Below are 20794 nucleotides of genomic sequence, written 5' to 3'. Positions count from 1 at the left end.
TGGGTTTGTCGTATATAACCGTTGTTGTGTTGAGGTACATTTCCTCTATATCCACTTTGTTGAGAGTTTTTATCGTAAATGGAAGAATTTTGTCAGATGCTTTTTCTGCATCTATTGAGATGATCATATGATTTTTAACCTTCATTTTCTCAATGTGATGTGTTGTGTTGAATGATTTGTGGATGTTAAATCATCATTATATCCCTGGAATAAATCCCACATAATTATGGTGTATGACCCTTTTAATGTATTGTTGGATTCAGTTTGCTGATATTTTGTTGAGGATTTTTGTACCTATATTCATCAGGGATATTGGCCTGTAGTTTCCTTTTTTGTGGTGTCCTTCTCTGGTTTTGGTATCAGGATAACGCTGGCTTCATAAGATGTGTTTGGAAGATTTTCCTCCTCTTCAATTTTTTGGAATATTTTTAGAAAGCTAGGTATTAAATCTTCTTTGAATGTTTTATAGAATTTGCCAATGAAGCCATCTGGTCCTGGGCTTTTGTATGTTGGGAGATTTTTGACTCCTGTTTCAATCCCTTATTAGTAATCAGTTTATTCAGACTTTTTTTTTCTTCATGATTCAGTCTTGGAAGACTGCATGTTTCTAGAAATTTATCCATTTCTTCTAGGTTGTCCAATTTGTTGGCATATAACTGTTCATAGTGGTCTCTTATGATCTTTTGTATTTCTGTGGTATCAATAATAATTTCTCCTCTTTCATTTCTGATTTTATTTATTTGAACCCTCTCTCTTTTTCTCTTGGTTAGTCTAACTAATGACTTATTGATTTTATTTTTTCAACTCGCTTTTAGTTTCATTGATGTTTTCTATTTTTTTTTTTAGTCTCTATTTTATTTATTTCTGCTCTGATCTTTATTATTTCCTTCCTTCTACTAACTTTGGGCTTTGTTCTTTTTTCTAGTCTCTTTAGGTGTAAAGTTAGATTGTTTATTCAGGATTTTTCTTGTTTTTTTGAGGTAGGCCTATATTGTTATGAACTTCCTTCTCAAAAGCATTTTTGCCACATCTCATAGATTTTGGTATGTTGTATTTCTGCTCTCATTTATCTTTAGGTTTTTAAAAAATTTCTTCTTTGATTTCTTTGATGATCCACTGGTTATTCAGTAGCACATTGTTTAATCTCAGCATTTTTGTGGTTTTTTTCCCCATTTTTTCCCCTTGTGATTGATTTCTAGTCTCATACCATTGTGGTTGGAGAAGCTGCTTGATATGATTTCATTCTTCTTTGAATTTATTAATATTTGTTTTGTGACCTAACATATAATCTGTCCTAGAGAATGTTCCATGTTCACTTGTGAAGTATGTGTATTCTGCTGCTTTTTGATGGAATGATCTTTATGTATCTATTAAGTCAATCTGATCTAATGTATTGTTTAAGTCCAGTGTTTCCTTATTGATTCTCTGTCTGGATGATCTATTCATTAATGTAGGTGTAAGACTGACTAACTTATAAAAATATACTTCTTAATTTAATTAGCCTTTAAAATACAAACTTAATATCTAACTTCTTCATAGTCAACAGTATGTGCAATTTACACAAGTCAATTGAAACCAGATTGATTTTGCCTTTTAAATATTTATTATTTACTATTTATATTTTTCCTGGAGACATTAAATATTTTTGCTGAAAAATCTAAGTCCTTAGTATGACTATTTTTTATTATTATCTGAGAAGTGGTCTATTATTTAAATAAGTACACAGAGTATACTGTTTGTATCAGTATATAAACATATAAACATCATTAACTTTTCTTTGAAGTTACTGATATTTATCCTCCTACTTAGAAAAAAAGAATTTCACCTTAATGCTGTGATCTGTTCGTGAAGCAATAATGCATATGTTTGAGGATGTAAGCATGATATTCAGAACTTAACTTTCATGTGATGGAACTTTCTATAGATTTAAATAATTGATTGTAAAGAAGCCAACATAATTTTTCAAGACAAAATTGTATATATGGGTTATTAAGATCTAGATTATTATTATTTTGATATGCTTGTAAGAATGATTATTTTATTACTAATTGTTGAATTAGGTTCATAAAATAATTTTAATATTCTGTCTCCAAATCAGGTAGCTACTGTATTTCTGGAAAAGTTTTATGATCATTGTACATTATTTATTGTCTCTCAGGCTTTCTTTACTCCTCTCTCAAGGTCTTATAAATATATGTGAGAGAGTTTGATTTTGTGAAATTGATATTTCAAAAAATAGAGAATAACAAAATAAGTGCTTAGTATGCTGCTAATTATTTTCTTATTTTGACTTTATTTCTTAATCAAGGTATATAACTTATCTCAAAATGTGCAGGAGGATGATCTTCAGCACCTTCAGGTAACAATATTTACAGTCTCTTTTGTATATCTGGTAATCTTTTGGGCATGTACAGCAGAACTTTAGGATTTTTGGGGGTCTTCTTGTACTTGGAAAACATAACAGTCAGAAAGATTTAAAAATGTAACCAAATGGAGGTTGTCCCATTTCCAGGTTTCTAGTTCTAGCCCTGTATGATTATATTCTTTCTAATTCAGTTTTCAAAGTCCTTTGTTTCAGTAAAGCTATTTGCTGTCAACCCTGTATATGGAAAAATATATGGCAAATTAGAGTGGAGAAAGAACCTTTGGTTTAAAAGTGACCCAAAATGTGAAGTTGAAGTCTTATGGTTAGGGATTTAATAATTGTTAGTATGATATCAGTTGTATGCCAGATTTTTTTTCCTGTGGACCACTTTATAGCTAAGAACTATGGGGGACTACCTGATGATTACTCATAGAATTCTATTTTATATCTGAAAAAGATCTCAGTGACACCTAATTTATCCTTAATATTTTTTGGATGAGAAATTTTTTTCTGAAAAAAAAAATGACTTGCCTAAACTCATGTGGCTAGTTAGTGGCAGAGTGGGAATAGAAATTTGATCATCTGGTTGGACTCGGTGCTTCTTCCACTCTCCAAGCAGCATTTAAATCTCAAATAAGTAGAAGATCAGATGTTTCCTAAAGATAGTTCACATCTCTGTCACGCTGTCTACTCTTTTTCAATTCATGTTATTCTTGGCTACATAGAAGAACCTATTGTTTCTCTGATAGTTTTCCTCTGCATATTTTATAGAAAATTTTGCTTTCAATGTATTATTTTATCTTGCCAATAAGAACCTTGTGCAGTTTAACAAATAACAAAGGATGATCTGTGAGAGTGGGAATATCATTTGGAGTTCACATCTAGCATTACTCCCAAATATGTTTCTAGTACATCACACTGACCATTTATGACAAATAGGCAATATGCCCAATAATTGTTAGACGTATCTTAGAATGAGTGCAATTGCTTCTTTAGGCATGTGTCATAACCTAGCCAGTTGCTTTGCAAGTTAATGACATGGCACTGTTCAATACCAGTTTAGGATTTCTAAAAAAGGACTGATTTTGGACTTTGATATTAAGTGATCTTTTTTGAGATCATTTAAAAATTTTCCTGTAAATGACAACACCTCATCCTTCCTCAAAAAAGATTGTGAATTCAAATTATGTTAGTAAATGATTCTAATGAGAATGAGTAATGATTCTAATCCCTGGACCTGCTGCCTTTTAGACATATTCTAGACTTTCATTTAATCACTCTAATCAGATGCCTAGTTATTACCATTTGCTTTCTAGATTCCCATAGTTTTCACAGGAGAGGCAGTGTGGTACTTTGGGGGCTATTCTAAAGGGGCAAAGGAGGGGAATCCTCTGTGCCGGCATCCTTCCCCAGCTCTGAGAAGCCTCTGTGGCTTGGTACTCTTGTGTGATGAAGCGGCATTTCCTGTGTACATATGGGGAAATCCACCTGGCCAATCTGGACGGAACTCTCACCAGAGGCCCAATCACAATCACCCCCTCAAGTCTACGTTCTCCCAAACTTTACATTTCTGGCAACACAAAATGATATGGTACCTCTCAATTGGGAGCAATAAAAAAATAAAAGAAGGTGGTGTATTTGATTCTTCACTTCTTAAACCAAATGCCTGTATGTCTTTGTAATGATCAAGACCATCGGGACATTAAATTTCCTCTGGCAACAACAGTAAATTATCCTACTTAGTTTATAGCTCTCTGGTCTAATCTATGCAAGTTTTGCTTTGAAAGGTCATTTAACATGTTTCTTTGTCCCCCATCTTCCCCACAAAAAAAGTTGTCCTACATTTTAGATATAAAAGGTGTTACCTTTAAAATGGAAACTTCATTTTTAAAATGTACTTTATGTCCTTAATTTTAAAATATATAATTACTGTAGCTCTGCTTTATCTAATACTTAGTTACTTAAAATGATTATTTTAATCTTAATAATATAGTATTATGTTACAGCTAGAGAAAAAAATTAGTGGAAGAAAACCAAGAAGTAGAACTTTGCAGATACTGAAGTTTTCTGTGTGTGTGTGTGTGTGTGTGTGTGTGTGATTTTCCTTGTAGCTTTTCACTGAGTATGGCAGGCTGGCAATGGAGGAAACATTCCTGAAGCCATTTCAGGTGAGTGGGTATAAAATGATGATAAATTCTTATTAGAGTTTCCTGAAGATTATAACCAGGTATATTAATTGAGAGGGTCATGTTTCTTTCTCCATTCACAATAGCAAAAAAGAAAAAAAGCTTTGATAGTTAACTACCAAAATCCAAAATATAAAGACCTTTATGGAGAAAATATTTTCAAAGTTTCATTAAAGATCATAAAGGAAAATTTATATAAACCAGAGAGATATAATATGATTCCAGACAGGATGATTTAATGTTGTAGAGAATTTAATTTTCCCCAAATTAATCAATAAACTCAGTGCAATTCCAATTAAAACTACAACAGGATTTTTTGAGAAATTCAACACATTTTTCTATAACTTACATGGAAAAATTAAGTTCTCTTTTGATTTGTCAGTTTTTAAAAAGAAAATCCAAATTGGGGGATTGAATACATACTGGAAAACCATAGCAATGAAAATGGTGTGATTCTGCACAGATACGAGAAAACCAGATGAAACTAAACAGAGTTCAGAAATATCCCTCTATATATGGAAACCTAGTATTCAGTAGAGGTCATGTCATAAACCAGTGGGAAATGGATGGATTAATAGCTGGGGTTTGGGAAAGCTAATTCACTTTTTGAAGAAAAAGTTGAATTTCCACTGAACACCATATGTGGAAGAGAGCTCCAATTGTATTAAAGAACTAAATATGAAATTTAAAACTATAAAGTTAATAGAATAAAATATTGGAGAATATCCTTCTGAACTGGGGTGAGTAAAGTTATTCACTAAGACCCCCCCCCACTAAAAAAAATGTAGTGAAAAATTGATGGATATTACTATATCAGAATAAAGTATTTCTATTTATCAGGAGACTCTATAAGCAAAGTAACTGGATTGGTAGAAGATAATGACAATGTCAAAAATCAAAAAGGGATTAATATATAGAATGTGCAAGGAGGTTTTGCAAATAAGACTGGGATGCCCATCAAAAACAGGCAAAGGAACGACTACACACCTATTAGAATGGCCAAATTTCAGAGCACTGACAACACCACATGCTTCACGAATGAGGATGTAGAGCAACAGGAACTCTCATAAATTTCTGGTGGGAATGCAAAATGGTACAGCCACTTTCAAAGATAGTCTGGTAACTTCTTAAAAAACTAAACCTACTCTTACCATACAATCCAATGATCGTGCTTTTTGGTATTTACCCAAAGGAGTTGAAAACTTATGTCCACATAAAATCTGCACACAGATGTTTGTAGCAGCTTTATACGTAATTGCCAAAACTTGTAAGCAACCAAGATGTCCTTCAGTAAGTGAATAGATATGTAAACTGTGGTACATCCAGACGATGGAATGTTATTCAACACGAAAGAAAAGAAATGAGCTATCAGCCACAAAAAGCCATGGAGAAATCTTAAATGCACATTACTAAACAAAAGAAATCAATCTGAGAAGGCTCCACACTGTATGATTCCAACTATATGATATTCTGGAAGAAGCAAAACCACAGAGACAATAAAGAGATCAATGGTTTCGGGGTGGGCCAAAGGTGCAGCATGAGGGGCAGAGAAATGAACAGGCAGAGCACAGAGGATTTGGGGGGCAGTGAAAATACTCTGTAAGATATTATAATGATGGATGTATGTCATTATACATTTGTCCTAACCCATAGAATGTACAACACTAAGAGTGAACCCTAAGATAAACTATGGACTTGGAGCGATTATGATGTCAGTGTAGGTTCATTCTTGCTTAAAAAAATATATACCATTCTGGCGAGTGATGTTGATAGTGGGAGAGGCTATGCATGTGTCAGGGCAGGTGGTATATATATGGCAAATCTTTGTACCTTCCTCTCAGTTTTACTGCTCTAAAAGAAGGTCTTAAAAAATCCCAAGCCATTCACAAATGATAAACTGAACTTAATAAAAAAAATTAGGCAATGGATGTATAGACAATTAACAGAAAGGAAACCTGAATGGCTAACACATTTTCTAAGGGATGTTAAGTCTTATTGATAATCAGTTAAAGATTAAAACAATGAGATACCACTTTATACTCATTAGATAGGCAAAAAAGTAGAACATGGGGATAAATATGAAATGATAGCTAGGATTTGGGTAAATGGGAACACTCAAGCCCTGTTGGTTAAAGTGCAGATTGGAACAACCATTCTGTGGAGCAGGGCAAATATATAAGGATACTCACTGTAGCACTGATAGAGTTGTAGTAGCAGGAAGTTGTAGGCAACTTAGGTGTCCATCACTAGAAGAACAGATACGTAAAATAAGGTGAAAAGCATACTCTGAAATATTTTGCAACATCCAAAGGCAATGAACCCAAAGTATAGAGTGGCATGAGTAAAGTGTTAAAATTAATACTGAATTAAGTCGGGAAAAAGTTTGAGTTCTATAGTATGACACTATCTGTGATTTAAAAACTTCTACATACACAAAATAATATATGTTAGAGTAAGTGTAGTTGAGAGCAGACAGTTGAGGAATGGGAGTGGGAATCTGGGAAAAAATATGATAAAGTAAAACAAAAAAGGGACCTTTGCATGGAGAGATGTTGGTGTGCTGTGACTGAAGGAGTATGAATCTGTCCTCTCAGATCTGGCAAAGCAGATTGGGAGAGGAGCTGATATAAAATGAAATAAGTCCCTGCTTACAATCTTCTGTGTGGTTTACAATACCCGTTAGACTCTGTTGTCTTTTTTAGAAATCATTCGTCATGTTGATAGCTGAAGTGTTGTATAGTGATTAGGCTATTTGCTTTGACTTTTCTCTTTTCTGAACTTGCTACCTCAGGACTCATTGACATAGATTGGGTAACTCCATAGTAAATTCTGGAAAGGAGTTTTCAGTCTTACCAGCAGATGTCACTGCTTCTTATACTTTGCTAGATAAACTAAAACCAAAAGAGACCAACCAGTGCTCTGTTGATAGATAGATAGATGGATAGATAGGCAGGCAAACAGACCTTTGGTAAAACAAAACTAAACTAAACTAACTAACAAAAAACAACAAACTGAAAACAAACAATAGAAAAAACTTTAAGAGATCACTACTTGTTGGTAAACTGTTGGCGTTAACAAATGTCAATGAAAAGAAAAAGTTTTGACTGAGTCAACAGTGACTCCTGAACAGGTTTGGACTTATAAATCTAAGTATCTGAAATTGAAATGAGAAACTCATTAAGTAGCAAAAGTAGCTTCCAAAGCTACTTTAATAATATTTAAGGGACTTCCCTGGTGACGCTGTGGTTAAGAATCCACCTGCCAATGCAGGGGACACGGGTTCGATCCTTGGTCAGGGAGGATCCCACATGCTGCGGAGCAACTAAGCCCATGCGCCACAACTACTGAGCCTGCGCTCTAGAGCCCGTGCTCCACAACAAGAGAAGCCACCGCAACGAGAAGCCCGCACACCGCAACAAAGGGTAGCCCCCGCTCGCCGCAACTAGAGAAAGCCCACGTGCAGCAACGAAGACCCAACACAGCCAAAAATAAATAAATAAATTTATTTTTTAAAATAATATTTAAAATTAAAGCAACCAAATTCAAGACAAAAATACTACACATCATGAAATTAAAAGATAAAATGCAAATATACTCAAATCTCAGAACATTTAAGCTATCAGCAAAATAATTCACATTTAAATTAGAAAAAACATAGAAAAAATTCCAAAATAAAATAACTTTTAAATAAAAGTTTAATTAATTTCAGCAGTTTTTTAAGCAGGTCACTTTCTACCCTCTTCCTCTATCTGAGAAGATAGTTTTATTTATTTGGATAAAATTGTGGAGAAATTTTAAATACTGCCTGAGAAAATGAAGTGAGGGGCAATAATATTTTTAAAATAATAATTTTTACTAAAACTAAATTTAACAAATTTAAAATAGAAGAATTCTTAACTCTGAAACAGAGTGAAATTATAAATAATAAACAAGATCTGTCTCAGGCAGCAAAAGTGAGGGCAATTAGCCAATGAAATGAATAGCTGAATTAACAGATTAATTGGATTCTTAAACCAAAAGCCAATTTATACCAAGCAAACAAAATATCTGTGCTAATTGTATTTTAAAACTATATTTAAAAAAAGAGAACTAAAAGCTAAGTGAATTCAGTTTAAAAGCAATTTTGAAGTGTTAAGTTTAGCCAATGGTGTGCTGGTTAATGTTTACAACTGGCTAGGGAAGTGGGGGAGGTGGGTCTGATTTGTAGCATTTGCTGATTTCTGTGGTGTAAATACTTCTACTGTGGCCAGTTTCAAGCTACCAACATGCTATAGCTTGTTTACAAACCTGATTTGTAAAATTCCTCAAATTGTAATAAGTCTTCCTTGCAAGCCTATAAAAGCCAGCTGTAAACTACACTCAAGAAGTATAATCCAAATTAAGGCATAATATAGCATTCTCTGAGTGACGTTACTTATTTTCTCACTTGGTTTGCTCACTATGAGCACTTGAATCTTAAGTATAATGATCCAGCAGGAGCTACCTCATTAATACAACTATTCTTTAAAAATAACTAGGTTCTTTAGCTTCTCTACCTTAGGACGTCAAGAGGTTTGGTTGAGAATGAATACATTTCCATTAATTTAAACATGTAATACCCATACATATTTGACAAGGACTTTAGGTAATAATTTCCAATTTGCTCTAAGGACCTGGTGAAAATATCTCCTCAGGTGTGGTAGGAGATATGTCTCTATTTGGGTCTATGAATTTTTCTTCCTTGGTCATAAGGCCCCACATAGCTCTACAGTGAGATGATTACATCCTTGTGTCGAAATCCTTATTACTTATTACAAAATCCTTATTAGGAGTTTTTCAGATTGTTAGACCTTATTTGAAGTGCACTTTAAATGAACTGTTTCATTTACAGACTGTTTTTCAGTACCAAGCAAGACTGTCTTCCTCTAATGCTCTGTGCTAAATGGTCAGCCATTAGTTACTTCGTACCCTGGGAAAGGCTCATTTTCCACTGCGTGGCTCTACAGCTTTCTCTTTGTGTGCTGGGCATTCATGTTCTCTCAACTCTGCTGGGCTGAGGTAGTGGAGAGGATTTCCACTTGTTCTATAATGTGGTGATAACAGTAAGTTTGCTGTTGGGCCTGAGCTGAAAAGGATTCCCCAGTATGCTGGAAAGTGAACTCTAAGAAGCGTTTATGTCATTAAATGTGCCTTTTGGCTATAGCAGCCCAGGAGTTTACTCTTTAACCATTTCATGTCCTCTAATTATATAGGCTACATCCCCCAATTTACTAAAGTATATTCTCAAGCTTCACTTGAACCAATTTTTAGATATCAATACATTTCCCAGTGGCATTTCTGTATGGTGGGTATCTTTATAAGCCAGTCTACAAAAGCCTATTTAATTTCTAGTAAGTTTAAATACTAGCCACAATATTCCTCAATCCTGGTCCTATTCCTCAATCCTGGTCCCTTTAAGCCAGAGCCTTGAATATATCCAATAATTCCTGGACCTCTCTGAGGCATGGAGCCCTGAGATAGGTTGGTAAGACTGCTGTCAGTATTTAGGTTGTGTGCTAACACAGAAGAGATGGCTTTTAATGAGATCTGCAGCCTTGGTGATAGACAGAGAGCAAGATTTTATAAGCACCTGGATTAGAATTACCTGGTGAGCTTATTAGTTAGATTTCTGAGCTATATCCCAGTTCTGTTGAATCAAATCCTTGTGTTGGGACCAGGGAATCAGCACTCGCCAGGTCATTCTTTTTTTTTTTTTTTTAATTTATTTATTTTATTTTTATTTTTGGCTGTGTTGTGTCTTTGTTGTCGTGCACGGGCATTCTCTAGTTACGGCGAGCGGGGGCTACCCTTTGTTGCGGTGCGCGGGCTTCTCATTGCTGTGGCTTCTCTTGTTGCGGAGCACGGGCTCTAGGCACGTGGGCTTCAGTAGTTGTGGCACGTGGGCTCAGTAGTTGTGGCTCACAGGCTCTAGAGCGCAGGCTCAGTAGTTGTGGCACACGGGCTTAGTTGCTCCATGGCATGTGGGATCTTCCCGGACCAGTGCTCGAACCCATGTCCCCTGCATTGGCAGGTGGATTCTTAACCACTGCGCCACCAGGGAAGCCCCTCGCCAGGTCATTCTTAAGTACATGATATTTGGGGACTGAATTAGCAACTGGGTACACGCCAGCAGAGGACATCTATGGTAGGGGAGGTTCTGGTAGCAGAGAGATAGGATACCATTTCTATGTACAGTTCTATGCACAGGTAGTTAGTAAATTAAGATTTGCCTGTAATAGAAAGAAGAATAAACCCTAAAAAAATTTTCTTGCACACAAACTTGAATTCCCTTCTCTTAGAAGCCTATGCTCAAGAATGAAAGATCCTTGAGCATATGTTTTAGGACTAATTACATTTATTCTCTTCTCTTTCATCTCCCCAGTATTAAGTACTCCATCTCCTGGATTAATTCCTCCCAGTTTTCTCCCATAGCATTTATATTAACCGTTTTTATACACTTAAAGGCCCACCAGTACCCTAAACCTTAGAAATAGATTTGACTCTCCAGATACACACACACACACAGATGGTAACTATGTGAGGTGATGGAGGTGTTTGCTAACCTGACTGTGTTAATCATTTCACAGTATATAGGTATCTCGAATCATCACGTTGCAGACCTTAAATGTACACAGTGCATTATATGTCAATTATATCTCAAAAAAAGTGGGAAAAAAAAATCTGAATTCTCTTTGTGAGATAAGAGTGAAACTCAATTCTTCATGTTCTTTTCAGTAGATTTGTAATTATTAGAGAGGAGATCAGTCCATGCCAGTTTTAAGGTTAAACTGAAGATTGCTAGAAAATAATAGTAGAGGAAGCATATAATAATGTACTATTATATTAGGATAAACCTGTTTCTCACAATTTCCCATTCAAATTAGGCCTACATATGGCAAATTAGGAATTATTTTACACTAGTTTACTTAATTATATTTAAGGACCCTTTTCCCCATGATTTAAGAGTGTTCCTCTACAGAATAAAATTCTTTGATAGTGATTTCAGCGACTTTGAAACAAAACATCCTTGGTCATATCTATGATGACTACAACTGCCAAGTCATACCAGAGAAATCCATGATTTCACTGAGAAAATGAGAAGCTGTCGTTTGGCTCCTTGGGCTGTAAATGAAAGGAAAAGACACATTGGTGGGGCTGAGGAAAAGGAAAAGCTTTCTCTCTGTCTGGGAAAGTTGCCTTATCCCACGTTCTGTTTGGAGAGCAATTTAGGTGATCTGGGAATAACATGAAATTAGAATAAAATATTCATCTGGTTACACAGAATTAGGTCAGCAGTGTAGACCAGGATTCTCCCAACGGCCACATGTAGGTACATGAAATGTCTGGAAGGCCTACATAATAATAATTTATTGAGCACTTATTTTTGTGCCAGGCACTGTGCTAAATATGTTTCTTACATGATTCAAATGAATGTTCATTATAGTTATATAAAATAAGTAATGTTGTTACTCCTTTTTATTCTTTTCTTTCTGTTTTTTAACTGATGAGGGAACACCGCAGCTTAAAGTAGTTAAGAAACTTGTCCTTGGTCACATGTATCCTTAAGTTGCAGAGCTGGCCTTCAACCTAGGCCACAGGCTCAAAGCCCTTGCACTTCACCACCACACCTTAATGTCTCTCTTCCTCCTCCTAATCCTAGGCACTTATTGAGCTATAGCTTGTGGTCTTATATTTGAATGTGCACATCCCATCCCACTAACTAAATTATAAATATCTTAAGAACAGGAGCTTTGTAGTTTACTTTTTTTAGTCTAGAGCACCTACTTTTCATACAGCAGATGTCCAATTAATATTTGCTAATTATGGTGTTATATGCATATTTAGGATTGTATATAGTTTTTATACAAGTAAACTCATTGGACTCAAAATTGGAATACCTGGATTCAAGTTTGGTGTGCTATTATGTATCCAGCCTAGTATTACCTCTTTACATTTTTAAGAAAGAGTAAGTCATAAATTGGTGTGAGAGTGTCCAAAATATTTATACTAGGTGCCATGGCCCTTCTTGAACTGCAGAAACACCATCATGAAATTATTTTTCAATGGATAAAGTTAGTAGAGTTTCTTAATTGAAAGTATTAAATCAATGGATGGTAATACCAAAAAAAAAACAAAACACCACATTGCATTAGTTAAGACCAACAGAAAAAAGTGAGGTGTTTTCAGTTAGCAATAGTGATTGTATGTTGTACCATCAGATTTAAAGGTGGTCCTAGTACAGTTTGTAGATGCTTCAAGTAATTAACAAGGCTGCAACTGCTCTGAGGCAAGGAGGATAAGCCTTGGCTACAGAAACAAGGAATAGGCCATAAAAAGCAATGAGTCTTTGATGTTGACCGTGTTGCTGATTTAATACCTGCCATGACCTAATCTTTTTATGTATATAAAAAAGAAAGATTTACGATAATTTGAAAGGGGTTAATCTGGACTCTTATAGAGTCTTCTCTAATTTTTCTGTCTATATCCTTAGAGACTTTTACTCAAAGAGATTCTTCAGTTTCTTTTTGAATCATACACACTGTAGGTATCTTTAGCTAATATGAAACTTTGTTTCTTCCAGTGGATTTTCTGCTTGCAGTATCTATAGCTGTCCTTATGGATAAGCTCCCTGAGTCTTAGAGAACAGAGGATATTTTGGTCGTTTTTATCTGGAGGGCCACAAATTTTTTTATTTCTACCTTGTTAACTATCCAAGCCCTTCTGAAAAGCCACCCATAAATTGGAAATTTCTAAGTTGATAATTTCTCATTCAAGTTTTTTTCTGATTCCTGTATTTTATGTCTGAGCACATTTTAAAAAGAGAAGACAAGGTTCCCTTTACTTTGACTATTTAGGTACCCAGAGTATTGTTTGAAAATCTCCTGAACCCTATTTTTAAAGTTTCCTATTGATTCATTCTTATATTGTTCACAATTTTGAATCTATGTCCAATTCATCTTGAAGAGAAAGTCTTCTGAAATGGCCTTGTTTGGTGTTTTTTCTATTTTTCTTGCCCTTGAAAGGCTATTAAAAATTTTTAATTTTTTTTGTAATGACCTGAGTTATTTAAATGTCCTTCTGGGCTTTCTTATCCTACTGCTTTTAGCCATTTTTTTCCCACCTGAGGGACTAACAATTAAGTGAACTAGTTGGAAAATAACTGATAGTTCAGGACAGTAAGTAACAAAATCCTGAATTTCTGCAGCAAATTTCTGTCTTCCTGGGCTAAAAGAAATTCATTAAAACTGAACTCTAGACCAGGGTTTAAATTCAGCTTCTTTACAACAGCCTTCCGGTCTAGCAATTTTAAGTAGTTTGGGGCAATGTGACTACTTTTTTTTCCTGCAAAAATTCCTTAGGAAATGGTTTAGGAGGTCAGGGGAAGGAGCAGAAGGAATTGAAGGGGTGAAGTGATTGGTGACAAAACTGAGTAGAGAGAGATACGGGAGGGTAATTTCAGAAAGATAGAGTTGAATCAAACATTATTTGGGAGTCAGCAGTTTGTTTTGAGGCCTCAGTTTACTAATCAAAGAAGCTAACTAATGAGTGTTTGATATTTTCTCTTGATTTTTATAGAGCACCTCTAAACTGTATTAATTATTTATTTTGACATGTCCAGAGCTCAACACAGTGTTATTCTAAATTTTTTAAAGATCATTTATTATTGTAAGTGCAAATATTAGGATTATAATGCAATGCAAATAGGAAGCAGAAATTCTTCCAGGAGGAGATTGCAGCTTTGATATATACACGCCTGTAACAAACAAGCTGGTCAAATTGTGTGTTTATGAAAAGCATCTGGCTCCTCAAGCAATGAGAGGTTAGAACAGTGCTGTACAATCAATAATCTGACAATCATTGATCCTGCATTATGGACTAAACAAAGAGACTCACAAATTGACAAGAGCGAGAGTGTCCTCTTGAAAGCTTTGTTAGAGGACCCAAGGCAAAATTTGACTAATTATTTTTGCATAAATTTGTTGCTAGTTTAACCGACCTCCAGCCATTAGTCTTTGGGGCATCCTGATTAATCTGGGGACTTTTTAGGCCTTTGCCTCTATCTGTCCTTTACAGAGCACTTCCTTGTACATTCAGTGACAAAAGACAATTCAAGATAAAATACATGAGACAAGACTTTGTACAAATTTTCAAACAAAAGAAGGTAAAGCAAGCAGCAAAACCATAAACAGATTAATGGCAAAAACATTTCCTAAATAGTATACCTCTAAACCAAAAGTTCTAATAACCTTATACAGAAATTAGGTATAATTATTTATAAAATGAGTACACTTCCAAAACTAAAGGTTAAACAAAGACTTAGAACGAATGACCCATATAAAGACCCACTGAGTCTTTATAACAAAAATCCTAGGGTAACAAATTAATCAGCAACAAGAGCTCAGTGAAACAAATCAGAACTCAGATCAGATCGTTGTTGAGATAAATTCACCTGCAAGTAAATTCGAAGGACAAATGAAATTTGGGAACCAAGGACAAGGAGAATGCACATGTTAGTCTGAGGGTCATAGGGAAAGCTGCCAAGTGAGGGCACTTAAAACTGTCTCAGTGGGGCTTCCAGAATCGCCAGAGGATGAGACCATCACTCAAAATCTGATACAAAAACTAAAGCTGAATTTATTGGTGAGTTAAGTGAAAGAGTTATGCTTGTGAGGCACAGTCTCATTGAGCAGGACAAACTAACGATTATATGTAGGATTTAGGGGCTTGTTTGTTTTGGATTTGCATGGTTTAAAGAAACAAGAATGGGTTGACATCAGTTTTTGAATGATTTTTTTGTCGTACACAGAAGTATGTTTCGTGTTGATTATAGAGGTGAGAAATGGGTTGACACCAGCCTCAGTCAGTTTTCTGGAGCAAGTCTTCTGCTACTTGACTGAGTTTTAAAGTATGAAGCTGTCACTGGTTGGCTTTCAGTGGGCTGTTGATTGAAGTGAGTTGCTAGTTAATTAGATGGGTTTAAAACAAGCTCTAGTATTTACTTATTACCCGAAACTGAAATTAAAAACTGAAATTGATTGATTAAACAGGTTACAACCAGTTCAGGTATTTACTGGCTACATGGCTCTACAAGAGTTTTTTCCTGGGAGTTTGGGAGTATTTTCACATATTTATAATGGATGTGCACATAAATTTAGCATTATAATTCAAATAACATTGTTTTATATAGGCTTTTTTATACTGACATAATCAACACATGTATTGATATATTCCACATTTTGTAATATTAATAGCTATGTAATATATGAATATGCCATAATTTGTATAGCCATTCCCAATTAATTGTTAAGCATTTGGGTTTTTTTTCCATTTTCATTACTACTAATAGTAGTGCTATAGCACTCCTTTTGAATAATTTCCTTAAGGATATGGTCTCCAAAGGGAAATAAACAAAGGTTACAATGTTTTTCATGATTTAAAAAATATGATCATTTGTAGGATACGCATGGTGTAGGTCCATCATTTGCCCCAGTTGCCTGACTGGATTTAATTTCTTTTAAAAAGTATGACTTCAGATATTCTTATCTGAGCAATTTAGGGTAATTTGTATTCTTGATTTTTTATCTCTACCTATATGTATGAACAAATCAAAATTCAGCAGTGTGGAAAAATGGATGGCTTTTGAAATAAGAACTGAGATTCACAGCATTCCATACAGGATAAATGTAAAGCATACAAATTATTTTGGGAGGGGATGGGACCAGTGGCGGTACTGTAGCTGGCTCATACCACTTTGAGAGCTAACTAGTAAATATTCAGGAATTATATAAGCCAAGTATTAAACTGTTAGTAGCTTAACATCAGCCATGGTAGGCATGTTTGCACAACAGAAATTGTCAATTGCTACAAATCAAGGCATGCTGCTGCTGCTGGAGAGCCAGTTTACACCAGCACGTCACTGGATGGGACCATTAGGCAGGGAGCTTGGAATTTGACACTATAGGGAGATAGAATATAGATTGCTTATTAAGAAAATAAGACTTCATCTTTGATCCTGTTCTACACATGGTCCTCATTATGTTGACTTGGGAAGATGCCCAGTGAAAAAGACCAAGAAATGAGACTAAACGCTCCCAAGAAAAATGCGAAAATTGCCAAATCCACATAGTTGGTTTCATTTATCCTGGTTCGTGAGCCTCTATTTCGCAAAAGTTGCTTCTTAGCTAACCTCTGTTTTCAAAATGCATGTTTTAGGTAGAAGTGTTCTAAATACAAATTATCATATTTTGACAAAATGTTGACAAGAATGGACATCTATCTAAAGATAGTGAACTATTTAAAGATAGTGTATATAGGTGTTTTAAAAGTCTCCTCTCCACAAGAACCTCTCCTCTCCCCACAAGAATCCACAGGACACACACACACACACACACACACACACGAGAGAGAGAGAGAGAGAGAGAGAGAGAGGTGGGGGGACGGGCTTCCACTGTAGTGAAACAAGAAATATCCATAATTCAAACTAAGAAGTGTCCCTGTTTAAGGTAAGAAAATGTGAGCCAAGGATTTTATATCCAGCAAAACTGACTTTCACTTATAAAGGGCACAAACTGTTATCAGCATGTAAGAACACAAAGAATGTTGTTTCCATGAGCCCTTAATGAGAAATCTACTGAAGAATGAGCTTCAGTTAAGCAAAGATGACATAACTTCACCACAGGAGAAATAATCATATACTATGTGCCTCCTAATAAAAGAACACTCTGCTTCCTATAGTCTTGCCAAAAAAATAAAACCAGAGTCAGATCAAGCCTCTGCATCCAGCTGCCAATTTGCAGGAAATCCAGAGGACAAAAGAACATGTTAATGCCCCGTGAATATGCAGTCAGCAAGGTCCAGGTTGTGGGACTCTCTACATGTCAAATTCCTAGGTTCTTCAGCAGGTAAACTGTGAAGGGAAAAAAGGGATGGAAAAGGAACCTATAGCTTAGAAGAGATATCAATAAAATTTAATGGGGAAGACTAAAAGCTTCAATTAGAAACCCAAAGATGTAAACTCTTAGAATATTCAAAGATAGCTAATTTCATTAAATATTCTTACTTTTTCTCAACTTCCTACATTTTTTCAGAAACTAAAATTTGAACTATAACTTAATCTAACTTATAAAGAGTGCTTTAATGCCTCAGATTGTAAACTATGTTTTATACTTAACTTTGAGGCAGTGCAGCAGGGATTTTGAATAAGTGCCCAGTTTAAATGCCAACTCTTCCACTCTGGCTGTGTGGCTTTGGGCATATTACTTAATGTCAGGTGAGGGTGGAGGTGATCTTTATATATCTCTTTTAAGGTGAATAATAAATTATAACCTCTCTTGGGGCTGTTGCAGGAGTGCATGAAATACCATGTGTATAATTCTGGTATTGTGGTTGGCTTATAATAGGCACTCAATAAATGAAAGCTACTCTTACTTTGGTTTCAGTAGGTATGGGGTGGGACCCAAGAATTCTGTACTTTTAAAAGCCTCTCGAATGATTCTAATGATTACTCTAATTTGGGAAACAGTTCCTGATAAAATCCTTCTGGATGTGAACAAATATTCAGCTTCAAGAATGTTTATCAATGTATTTCTTAGAATAGTAGAAAAACTGGAAGACATCTAGGAGGATGGCAAAGTAAACTATGGCCTATCTGTGTGTGAAAATATTATGTGGGCATTGAAATCAAAATCAAATAGCTAACATAGCATTAGGTGCCAGGCGCTGTTCGAAATGCCTTATATATACTATCTCATTTAGTATTCCTGTGAGGCATGTTCCATTATTATTTCTATTTGACAGATGAAGAAACTAAAAATGTATATGACATTACACATAAAAAATTGTGAAGCTGAAATATTTCTAAACTATTAATAATAAAAACATTTTTATAATAAAAAGTTTTGGCCTTGTTAGAGGAAAGACTGAATTAGCTTTCCAACAGAAAATATTTCAAAACTATCATATGAAGAAGTGATCAAAGCATTTGCAGCTGAAAACTGGGGGGAAAAAAGGATTACAAAGGTATCTTACTCTAAATAAATTAACTTTCAAGCCCATTTTTGTACCTTTTTCCTATTGAGCCCTCCCCCCCCAGATTGTATAACCTTCAGGGCCCCGCAAAACCCGGATTCTCACCCCTCTGCCTACCAGATATGCATAATGAGAGCCCCTGCAGAAGAGAGTGGAACAAATGTAATAGAGGAAAAATATTTAGACAGATGAAAGGAGAAAACTTTCCTCAAATAAAACTTGAATCTTCATAAAAAGCTTCCTGAAAACTGACAGACATGCCCCAAACTGGCTGAATGGCACTATGTAACTTTAATAATCAGTTTGGGAGCAGCTTTCTGTTCACATTCAGTGGAAACAGGGAGGATGATCTCAGAGCGGGGAGATTGCTCAGAAACAACTTTCTTAGGTTTTATGTTTGCTTATTAATTCCATTATGTGGAGAAGAACACTATTCAAATGACAATAGTATCTAATATATTTCAATAAAAAACAGAGGGAGGAAATTTAGAGTTCCTTTATCAATCTTTTCTTATTGTTTCTTAGAGTCTGATATTTCTTGTTCGAGACTGGAGTTTCCCATACGAATTTTCATATGGAGCTGACGGTGGCTCCAAATTCTTGGAAAAACGCCTCAAGGTTTGTTAACTATTTAGGTGCATGAAGTTTCGCCAATAGTAACCTAAATTATTTTTGTTGAATGATTTGCTGAATAGATACTCAGTAGTCACAATCTCATTTGACCTTCATAGTATCTCTATGAACAAACTAAGATTGATACTTAAAATAATGTCAGAGTTACAACTGTAAACATGATCAATAATTATGATACAGAAAAGGAGTTCTTTTGTAAATATCTATAAAACCATGATTTATTCCTAAAGATAAAACTTTTAATTTGAAGAATTAAATCAGTTCAAGACTGACATACAAATATCTGGATTCGTGTTTTAATAGAGGTTTAAAGTCAATTTAACAGAAATATTTAATTTTTGAAATCCCCAAAGTCAATCTCAGGACATTTTGCTAGTAGTTCACAGAAGGTAATATTAGGAGGCTTTCCACTTGCTGTGTCATGATAGTTCAATACTGAATGAATTATTTACACTGAACAGATATCTCCCAAAATGCCTACTGAGTAATCAGAAAAAAAAAATGGAGATTAAAAACTCTTCCTCGATAATCAGGATCTCTAAGCTTACCTTTTTAAATGATGGTTACTTTTAGGGTAGTTTGTACTGTTAAATGTCAAATACATGTGAAAAAAGGGGGCAGTTTAGCTTTTAAGTAAACATCCAACTATCCAGATGCCTTTCTAGAATTTAAATGTATACCTACCAGGTGACAAGAGGCTGTCTTGAGTACCTCCTGAAAAGAAGGTAGGAATATCTTATGATCTACTCATGTCTCTTGTGAGTACTTTGAATTAAAATTTGAATTTGTAGGAACTAGCTAGAGTGAAACCCCACTAATTTATACTAAAAAATGGGAAGGCCCATCTAAGTTAGCGTAAGAGTAGACGATTGTTAATTGTAATAATAATGCCATATGTATGCTATACTTAGATATGGCCATGTGGCAAATTCACCCCAAACTTTTCCTTATTTAGTATCAGCCCTGTCCTATCATTTTTTATCATTGTGACCAGACAGACACAGCAAATATAAATGCCACAGAATTCTTTTGGAGTTCAATTTGTGTTGAAAGTAGTTTAAACTTCAGAATGATTTACTACAGGTCTCGGGGAACCAGCATGAAGAACTACAGAATGTTCGAAAACACATCCATTCCTGTTTCACCAAAATTTCCTGTTTTCTGCTACCTCATCCTGGCTTAAAAGTAGCTACCAATCCAAACTTTGATGGAAAACTGAAAGGTTTGTCTGTCTTTTAATGTATTTGTTTATGTCACTTAGTCTGATTACAAAAATGTCATTTTATCCGTTGGGCTTATGGCTGCTAGTTTAGTTTATCCACTGATGTGAGGCTAATGATTAGAAATTTTCAGGAGGATTGGGAATCCCGGGCTCATGCTAGAGTACCTCCTTGGTGAACTGTGGGATTCTATGGGTACTGAATACGTACACTGAGAAAATAGGCTAAATCCTGCATTCACCTGGGAGGCAGTAACCCTCGCCCTTTCTCATAGGTTCCTGCTCACCTCTGTATTGAGAAATGCTCCTTAATATCTTTCTTTTTAATTTTCCTTATTTACATGA

General features: G+C 35.1%; 1 protein-coding gene across 3 annotated transcripts in view; it reads left to right on the top strand.

Moving 5' to 3' along the window:
• Positions 1-20794, top strand: part of ATL1 (atlastin GTPase 1) — an 86093-nt gene that overhangs the window by 54700 nt on the left and 10599 nt on the right. For 2 of the 3 annotated variants that reach the window (XM_068529670.1, XM_068529822.1), the window contains exons 6-9: positions 2309-2359; positions 4477-4533; positions 19123-19215; positions 20314-20452. In XM_068529670.1, the coding sequence (XP_068385771.1) occupies positions 2309-2359; positions 4477-4533; positions 19123-19215; positions 20314-20452 (340 nt within the window). The remainder of the gene's footprint in view (positions 1-2308; positions 2360-4476; positions 4534-19122; positions 19216-20313; positions 20453-20794) is intronic. The other variant, XM_068529754.1, reaches the window with a different exon arrangement.

Source organism: Eschrichtius robustus, chromosome 1 (genome assembly GCF_028021215.1).
Source record: "Eschrichtius robustus isolate mEscRob2 chromosome 1, mEscRob2.pri, whole genome shotgun sequence".
NCBI classification, from domain to species: Eukaryota; Metazoa; Chordata; class Mammalia; order Artiodactyla; family Eschrichtiidae; genus Eschrichtius; species Eschrichtius robustus.
The sequence above is the reverse complement of the archived record's forward strand: the minus strand, read 5'-3'. Positions and strand labels throughout refer to the sequence as shown.